The following is a 10,187-nucleotide window of genomic DNA, read 5'->3' on the forward strand; positions in this document are numbered from 1 at the left end:
AATTTTAGCTCTTACTTCCTTGATGCCACTGGCTCCAGCAGGAGACCAATGGAAGGGTTTTAGCTGTTGTAGGCAGGATTACAAATTTGTACTTGTTAGCTGTAGAATACTTGCTTTCCTGTGAAAACAGTAAATATTACCTCAGTTTGAAGTTTAATACAGTACTTCTCCCTGAAACAACACTGTACAGCAGTCTGCCTCAGTCTCTCCAACCACCAGGCAGACAGGGTATCTTACACAGGCACATCAAGTGGGATTTACATTTTTTAAGAAAATCTTTCAGCTGCAACTGTCCTTAGCAAATTGCAAAGAGTGCAACCATAATCCAGTACTCCTAGTTTTCATATTTTCCTTGGAAAAAGACCCACACAGTTATCTCACTCTGTCAAGACATGATTGCCCAATTTGTTTTCAAGTAACAGTTCTTAATAACGGTCATTCCAGATCCTGTAAGTTTATTGTGCTTCCAGTGAACTGAGAGTTATCAGAACCTGCATCATCTTCAGTGGAATTGTGTGGTTCCTGTTAAAGCAAACAGACAGCATGAAGAGTTCGGTGCTTTCACTTCTAGATACTTTTAAAGCTTATCAGTATGATTACCTTGACACTTATCCAAGACCAGAGAAATGCCTTGAATGGTTTAGAGGAACCCCAAAGCTTTCCTACTTGGGGGACCCACTCAAACAGTGCCGTTCCAGTTTTCGTTTGGAACTCTTCAGATGAGCAGTACTAACGAACATGAATTTAACATCACTGACTATTTGCTTTTCCCCTATCAACTCTCTACCGTGGCCAACGATCCTAGTACTCCTCTTGTATTTCACAGTAAGGTGCTCCTCTCAAATACAAAAGCTTTATTTTCTATCCAGGAGAAACACACTTGGTAAGAATAACTGCATTACAGAGTTTATCAAAACTGAAGCCCCACATGGTCAAGTAGAAAATGTGGTTTAGATACATGCTAATCATTCATTGCTGCTTGGTTCTCAACTGCTCCTACTCACTAACATGCAGTTTACCAAAACAGCAGATAACAGAACATTTACGCAAGAAGCTATATGAAGCTTTCTGCGTTCAAACAACACTGACACTCACTAGTTAACAAGGGCAAGTAGTTGAAACAAAAGACTGTAGAGCAAGCAGGCTTTTTAATCTGCCATTCCCATATAGACACTGCTCTGAAATCTAGGCTCAAGATTTTATTTCCCTCTTCCCACCCTTCCTGTAGCCTGTTACATACCAATTCTGATCCTCTTTCTTGACCCACTTAATATCTGCAGTATGGGATCAGGAAAACAAGGATGGGGCACTTCAGTAATAAATGAGTAACATTTAGTTATTCATTACTCGGTAACAGAGGAAGAAAAACAACCACCTATGATGTGTCAAAGGTTGGTAACATACACAAGATAAATCTTGCAGTGCAGCTCTCTGCTTACTGCTTCTTGTAAGTAAAATTAAACCCCCAGTGGAAAACAAGGTATTTTCATTAGGCAGAACACCAGAGTGTTCACAGTAAACTCTCTTGCCTTTCAAGCTAGGCAATAAAACCCAACGGCTCTGACATGCTGTACCTGAAGTATGTGAACAGGTAAATCCACTGTAAGCTGAGAATGTGATGAGGAGGACTGCGAGCTCAGTTGAAAGGGCAAATCTCCCTCTCCTGGGGAATCATCCTGTGAATGCAGAAACATGATGTGATTACAAGACCCCCAAGCATCTCAGCACAATATGGCAAATTTCACTTAGCCTCACAATCTTAAAAAAATCTGATACACCTACTGCACTGTACTAGTAAGGCCTAGATCCACAAAGATATGTGGAAAGCTAACTACCACTTAAAATACGAACCTAGCTCAGTGTACAACCTATTATCCTATCATAATCAACTTGGAAAATTGGCTAGAACTGAAACGGAAGGAACAGTTCATCTTCCAACAAATGTAACACTCAGAAATATGCGGCAAGTTTCATCATGATGTGTGAAGCTGACACTTAACATAAAAGTTACAAACGTTTACACCCATCAGAAAAATAGATAGAGGAAGAACTCTGCCCATAGCTTCCTCCATATGTTGTTAAGATAAAGTGGAATGAACTTACCCTCTTTCTGGATACTATATAGATATACACCTGGCCAAAAACACATTACCTGCCATGCTCCACTAATTAGCCCACAGAGATTACTAGATATTTTTAGAAAAAAATCTTAAGCTTTATTTCAACAGTTTAGAAAAATAACAGTTCAGGCTGAAACTTCATTTTGCAGGAATCTTTTCATGTCAGTCTTACTTACCTTGTAAATGAGAGAGAGGCGGAGTAACGTAAGAATTTGGGGCGGTGTCAACAAAGACTGGAGGAAAAAGTCATACTCCCATGCATCCCCTAAGGTAATGCATGCTAGTAATCCTCTCCTTTTGGAAGAACAATTACCCATATTTTTGGGACAAGAATGTAGCACCTGTTTTCTGCTCTCATAACTGCCTGTCCAAACTGGGAAAATCCTAAGCCCTTGAAGAATCACAACTCTCACATGCAAAACAAAAGTTTGCTAAAGCTCTTAATTCCACCACAGTGTTTCCTACATCAAGTGTATCCAGCCTAAGAAGCTGAACAGGATGTTCCCTACAGTTACAGTGCCGGTAAGTTCCAAGCTGGACTGAAGATGAGTACTAAACCAAACAAAACATCTTACCCATTTCCACAATGCATCTGTTTGGGCCCCCAACAGTTTTATGATTGAACCAGCTCTGTTTTCAGGCATTTCTAGACCTCTCTAAGGCCAGTTTCATATAAACCTCCCAGGAAAGTGCTTCTTGTGGGCAAATGCCCTAATGGACATTCTACATACTGCAGATCTCAAGATCCCATCTAGGGGCAGTAGTACCTCAGTTCACATATAGGCAGATTCTTCCACAAACACATCAGTTTGAGTAACAGAGAAGATGAGCACGCTTCTCCTCCTCAGCACTTACCTGAAGAAGCTGAATTTGCACATACTGGGCTCCAGTGGCAGGGTCCCTTATTGTCAGCCCTCCATTTGGCAGAACTATGTTGCCACCCAGTCGACTGCCAGGAGTGGATGATGAAAAGTTGGTAGGGCTTACTTTACCACCCTTGCTTTTCCTCTGACCTGAGCCAGATGCCCCTAAAAGAAAGCAATTTTAATATTTAGATTGTCAGAAGCAATTTGCCAAAGTTTCCTGCTAGTATTTTTCAATTTTATGCAGTTATTTACATTACACACAGCAAATGCCTGGAACAGTGCAATATAATTAAGCACCACCTGATAACTGCTAAAAGGCCAGAGAGCAATCAGCTGATGAACTCCAACTGCTGACTGAGCATCTTTTTACATGAATGCCATTAAAACCACATCACAAACTGCAAAGCTTAGGGCTCACCCCTGTGGTAGCACAGAAATATCAGCATATTTGTGGAGTTATAGAATGGAATTAGGAAGTAGAATTGCATTTTCTATTTTTAATTTTGCAACTCATTTCCTGAGAAGACATGTACATAATTTTTCCAAACTGTAAAAAAAGCATAGTGAAGCTCCTCTATTTCCAGAAAGATTTCAAGGACTGTTAGGTAGAACAGGCTACAGAAGTACAACTATCAAAACCTTAAGCATTTTTCAGTTTAAAACAAGACAAACCAGCTGCTTGTATCACAAGCTGAAAACCAAAAACCTAATCAAAATAAATGTAAGGATATAATCCTGTCAGCTGTTTCAGGGTTCTTTTTCTTTTGTTTTGTTTTTTTTTAAATCTAGAGTAAATAAAAGGCTTGGATAACTTCTTTTTAAACACTGAGCTTCCCTCTACAGTGTTTATTCAACCTAGTTAAACCAATTAGAAATATAAGACTCTTTAGACCACTTTGAGAAGCACATAGTAGCATTAAGGCAACAGCTGGTGAAAAGTGGACTACTGGGAGTCTTGAGTAGGAACAGAAATAGTAATTTTTCTGAGGCCATTTTAGGAGACATACAGATTAAGTGCAATCATCTTTTTAAACTAATGTCCAAAAGACATGTTTGATGATACATGCACATGTTTGGTAACACAAGCACACTTAGAACTAGCTTCATAAAGCAGTTATCCTTCCATGTGATGATTCACTGAACCAGACAGAACTTATGCAGGTATACCTTTTACAAATACAGAAACATTACAGTGCTCAATTCAGAACTAGTCTCTTAACTCAGCTTAAAAATTATCACCTTGATTTTCAGAGGTGGAAGGTATTAAGAGACAGCAAGGAAGAACTAAACTATACACATATATATGAAGTTCCAGCCCAGCCCCCAGGGTAGACACAACGCAAAAGCCTGAGCTCATGCAAGTCTAGTGAGCCACATTTGATCTGACAAAGTAACGGTGTATAATTCACATCACTCAGCTTTGAGTCTAACTACAGTTTAAGAGAAAGACGACACATCTGAAATCATGACCTAAACCTCACCCTGCACAAGAACTGTCTACACGGCTAAAACCTAGAAGAGAGCTTTGAGTATTTCTAGATAACTAAGAATTAAATTCCTTAACGCTGCATACACACTGTTACTAAGTGAAACACAGAAGCAAAAGAAATCCAGCTGATGTTTTCATTGTCTGTATTGAGTAAAACAGAACCCACTAGGTAAGACCAAAAGCATAAATAACAGAAAGCAAAGTGACCTTAATTTTTTTTGTTTTAATAAAAAAAAAAAAGCAGACGAAGAGATGGAGAGATAGTGTCTTGTTAACAATCATGAAACATATGGTGCAGATTTCTTTGTAAACTTACTGTGATTTTCACATTCCACAGAATGTGATTATCCTGAGTAACAGATGGCACACCACATGCATAATTATTTTAACTAGCAATAAACCATGTGTGATGTCTAAGAATGTACTCAGATACCTGCTCCCATTTCACTGCCAAAAACCCTAAATAATTTTATTTAGTAAATTTTACAAAATAAACGGCTTCTCACCTGTGCTGCTCCCGTTCCCTTTTTGCTTTCTTTTCTTGGCTAGCTGAATGGCTCTGTAGTCTGTTCTCGCAGACCCACTGCTCTCCTAGTTTAAAAAAAAAAAAAAAGCCAAGAGATGCAAAGTTTTTTGAATGCAAGAACAAACCAAGACAATGGACACAGACTAACGAGTTCTCAGTTGCAGTTATCTTTTACACTGCAAACACTAAATTCTAGTTTACCATGCTCTTCTGATTAGTTTCAATAAATTCCCCATATATACTTAATACCTGGAGTCAAACACAAACAGAAGTTGGCTCCACATTTATAAGTGTTCAGATTTTAACAGGGTAAACATTTACTTTGTAATGTAAATAAACAGTTAAGTCTGCAGTAACATAGTAAAGCAGAAAGGGAAGAGTACTTAAACAGTAATCAGGACTGAGATGAAAATGTTTCAGTTACTCTCCCAGCCCAAATGCTTCCCTAGAACGAAATGCACAAGACATACCATGTATTCTTGGGTATTCCTATAAATTCCATTTCATCCTCAGACAGATGGCCGCTTGTTTTTTAATCCCTTATTTTCAAAGGTTCTCCCTTAACTCTCCCCACCAGAATTCCAGTCTTTCTTAAGAGAACCTATCACCACACCGAATCTACTTCTGACAACACACTATTCAACATAACATTCTACATCCTTCATCAAAAAAAGCCAAAATGCATGATCTCCAAAATCTGAGAAAGGTCTCCCTATAAGGTATAAGTAGCAACGGATACCCCCAAAGTCAGGGTGTCTCAGTCATCTAGGGGTAAAATGAATATAGTTACTGCATACCAAAAATGAGCTGCCAGTCACTGTGCCAAGATCCATTTCTTTCTGTGCGCTGTAGCTCCCTGGAGGGTTGGAGAAGACAAACTGCGTCACTACTTTGCTGCCCTCTTGTTGACCAACAACGTCCGAGCTAGGAAGCAAATTCCGTTCAACTTTAGTTGGTGTTAGTAACTCAGGCACATTGGTACTGCCGAGGCTACTAGAAGGAGTCAAAGTGGCTGTGTCGATAGCTAAATTATTGCTGGACGTCAAACCGTGCACATCTTGACTGGAATTCCTCACTGACAGAGATGCTAGCGAACCCAAGGCTTCCGCATTGACAGTCTGTACATCATCCAAATTTAAAGTGCTTTGCTGTAGAACTGTTGCACTGGTTCCCAGCAAGAGAGAACTGTCCAGGCTCTGCGGCATATCGCTGCTAGCCACTAGTATCAAGGGATCAACTGCCTGGCTTAAAGAATTGTTACTGACAGGCAGGTTTCCTCCGAGCGTAGAGCCCACCGAAGCAACATCGATCGTGACAATTCCAGAGTTCACTAGCGCCATGTCTGTTGCAATTCCAGAATGGCTACTAGACACATTGGAGAACAGGGATACAAGGTCTATGTTGCTGAGATCACTCTGTCCTGGACTTGTGAGTTCACTGCTGGGTGTGAGAGAGCTGGTTGCTTCGAGCTGAGTTAGGAGATCTGGAAGAGAAGGGATTGGTTATAAGACAGACCGTTCATGAGACAATGGGGAGGAAAAAAATGAATGATCAAAGGAGGAAGCTTAAAACTCTAGATTCTCAGCCTACTAAAACACTTCCCAACTACCCTGAAAGCAGATGTAAGGAAAAGAAGCTTACTGAAATAAGTTCACTCCTTTACTGAGAAATTTCAGTTACAAAAGCACCTGCCAAAAGATAATACTAATGCAGTCCAGACTAAGTTACGTTGTAAAGGGTGGAAAAATGAATGCAAAATGAAGTGCTTTTAGTCCTTGCTCATATTTTACAGAAAGCATGGAGAAGAACAAGCCCTACTTCATTCAAAAAAGCTGCAATTTCTCACAGTTTCACACAGGTCAAGCTCAAGTTGCAATTTCCAACACTCAGTTACAGGTCCCACTGAAAATTTTAGGGGGGGAAAAACACCTCCAGTCTCGGTGAAGATTCTGCCATTCATATTGATGGGTCTCAGATTTCATCAGTAAATACACGTTTTCCTTAATAAACCATTTAGTTTTTCCACGGCACCCTCCTATGGTTTGAGACAAATACTTTACCTGGGCTGAAGTTATGCTGTTTGACCATGTGCGTCTTCATACTGTGTTTGGAAGTGAACAATTTATTACAGCTCGATACAGGGCAACGAGTCTTTAATGAGTCCACATCCTGAAGATGTTTTTTGGAGTGAATATACAGACTACTTCGTGCTGAAAATTTTGCACAACAGCCTGAAAGAAGATATACAAGGCTTTAATGTTTCATCTAATTTCAATTTGATGTTCATATTTAGTATCTTAACACAACAAATCAGAGTAGCTCTGCAGAACTCTATTTGCTATTTTGCAGCACCTGTGCATACATTCAGAGGAATCAGAAGAAAGCCAAATATACACTTCCTCATTTTACATCAAGGACATCTCAGTAGGTAGAATAGTTCAATAACCGGTTTCCAACAACAAGAAATTCTTACGTCAGTGTAACGCGCAACCTTTCCCCACTATGGCATCTTAAATGCACACTCTTCATGACGACTGCTGGCAAAACCATTAAAAGGAGAAACAATCACCAAGCAGAGCTGCTTTACTTTATGAATCAGAATATTCCAGATCAGACCCAAAATCTTTGTGATGGAGGTAGTGCTAAGAAACGCACAGAGCATCAGCAAGGCTCCCATACAACCAAAACAGATACCATTTACATGGCCATCCCAGCAGCAAAGACTACCACAGTGCAACCACTGAACACTCAAGATGACATGTCACAACAGCAAAACGTGGCCTTGAAGGTGTTGGACAGGACCACTTTTCACTACTTCTGATGAATCAAGTGAAAAAGCTGACCTGCAGAAACTGAGTAGCAGAAGCAGGATTTTCCAGAATAAAGCAGTTCTGTTCATCATAAAGAACAAAATCAAGCTAGAGCATGAACCACTGTTTTCTCCACAATCCATAAACTTGAGAATGATTACTCATTCAGTTACACATCTTCTGTTGAGTTTTACCTCTTCAAACTCTGTTAGAAGACTCACTCTAAATTGCTCCGATCCTGTAATAAGCTTACGTTTTGGGAAAAGGCACAAAATCTTTAGCCAATATAGACACTGATTACCACTTAATAGATACAAGAGTTGAACAATACCTTCTACTGGACACTCAAACGGTTTTGTACCAAGGTGAGTTATACTGTGGCCTTTCAAGTGTTCTGCTCTTGTGAAGGACTTCCCGCAGCCTTCTACTGGGCACATAAATCTCCTGTCATCTTCATGTTTCCTACAAAGGAAGGAAATTGCCATTGGCATAACTAAATCCACTTAAGTACTGGAAGAAAAACAAAGAAACAAACAGCAAGTGACTTAGGACAGTACAATCAGAAAAGGCTACCTTTTATGTCTCAGCAGCTTGGACATACTGGTGAAAGACCAGCCACAACCTTCAAAGTCGCAGATAAAAGGCCTTTCACCTTAAACAAAGAAAGGTTACATTAATAATCTAATACAGAAATACACACTGCTACTAGAAAATCTCAAGAGCTGCTTGAATTGATTTAAAACATGAAGACTCAACCACCCTCTCGGCAATTCACTGTAGAGTTCTGTGATGCCCCTTCCCCATCGTACAATCTGAGTCATCTTTAACTCAAGGCCATCACATCTACAGGAAGCATAGATAATTATCAATCCATCTCATATGAATCTGAGCCATCTTGAAGGTGCTTCAATAACCCAATAAGAGCATTATTGAAAACAGAAACACAGCTGAAATGTTTTTTTGTTTTCATGACCTGTGATTATATGTTAAAGTAGTATGTGAAGTATGTGAAGAAAAGAAGTATGTGAAGTTAGTTTCCATCACGTCTATGAACTTTCAATTAACAAAAGAGATACTTGAAAAAAACACAAAAAAACAAAAAAACAAAACCCACACTGTAAAGCCATGAAACCAGGAAAACAGAGGACAGTAGAGGGTACACATAATTGTCTTTAAAACATTAAAAGGCTAGATTTCATCTTAGTCCTTGCAAGTCAGGAGAGCTTGCTTGAGTTGAAATTTATCTTCTTGCTGTTCCAAACTTTGTACATAAATTTCACATGTTCTGAGATTTTTTTAGCCGTTTGTTTTGAGCAAGATTAGAATTTACACAATGTTTTGAATGTCTATGAACTTGGGAATAGAGCTGGGATAATTTTTCTGAAGAGAGTTCACATACCAAAAGCCACAGCTTTGTATGTCCATAGCCACTTCACATTTGGCAAGTTCCTTCAGCAGACTCCTACCCCCAAAAGGCCAAGAATCACACGTTGTCACTGACTGCAAATAACTCGTGTCACCCTTTCTGCCTTCATGACTTTCAGTTTTTCCAGCAAACTGAAGTCCACTCTCCATACATTATCTTCCGTGTACTTCCCCAGGTACAAGTCACCCTCATGAATACCTGTGTGACTCCTCATGTGGATTTTCAGTCGGCAGGCTTTGTCATACTGCTTGTTACAGCCAGGGAATGAACAGGAGAACTGCTCTTGCTCTCTGAAGTGGGCTCGATTATGGGAGAATAACGCACTCACTGTGATAAATGTTCTTTCACAGCCTGGGGAGAGAAGGGAAACAGCACATCAGCTTGATATGGACCCGAGTCAGGAAAACTGCATTCTCTTCTCCCTCCCAACTTTTAGTGGGGCCCCTCTGTGATCCTTTTTTCCAGGATATTACATCCCGGCACACGGAAAAACCAAACAGTGCAATCCTAAACTACAGTAATCCCAGGGATTACAACTATTTAGCCAAGGTGGGCAATCCAAACATGTACAGTCCAGTTTAAGGCATACCACTGAAGCCTTGTGCTGTGACTCAAGGCGTTTCACCACGCCAGCACAGCGCCACGCGTAAGCTGACCAGCGAAGGCGCAGCATCCTCCAGCTCCCTAACTTTCCCTGTTGACAACTGAGGTGGCGTGGAGCGGCGCTTTCCTCAAGACTCTGGAGGCGATCCGAAGGGGAAGGAGGGGCAGCGGGGAGGAAAAGCGAGCTGAGCCGCAGCACAGAGCGGGGGAAGGGATCCCGTGCTTACCCGGGCGAGCTCTTTTCTGGAAGGGGAGGGAACCAGGCCCCAGAGGCCCAGCGGCGGCTTACCGGGGAAGTCGCAGCGGTAGGGCCGCTCGGGCTCCAGGTGGCTGCGGCGGCGGTGGGC

General features: G+C 40.7%; 1 protein-coding gene across 1 annotated transcript; it reads right to left on the reverse strand.

The window, feature by feature from the left end:
- Positions 1–228: 228 nt before the first annotated feature.
- On the reverse strand, positions 229–10,184 carry ZXDC (ZXD family zinc finger C; the record flags this gene model as incomplete). The annotated part of the gene is made up of 10 exons (XM_009581021.1): positions 229–522; positions 1,575–1,676; positions 2,976–3,148; positions 4,982–5,066; positions 5,799–6,484; positions 7,062–7,232; positions 8,143–8,273; positions 8,385–8,463; positions 9,436–9,588; positions 10,130–10,184. Coding segments are annotated over 10 exons (1,722 nt in total), but the record flags the coding sequence as incomplete, so codon positions are not given.
- Positions 10,185–10,187: the final 3 nt, after the last annotated feature.

The sequence above is a fragment of the Fulmarus glacialis genome, unplaced genomic scaffold, assembly GCF_000690835.1.
Source record: "Fulmarus glacialis isolate BGI_N327 unplaced genomic scaffold, ASM69083v1 scaffold9217, whole genome shotgun sequence".
In the NCBI taxonomy this organism is placed as follows: Eukaryota; Metazoa; Chordata; class Aves; order Procellariiformes; family Procellariidae; genus Fulmarus; species Fulmarus glacialis.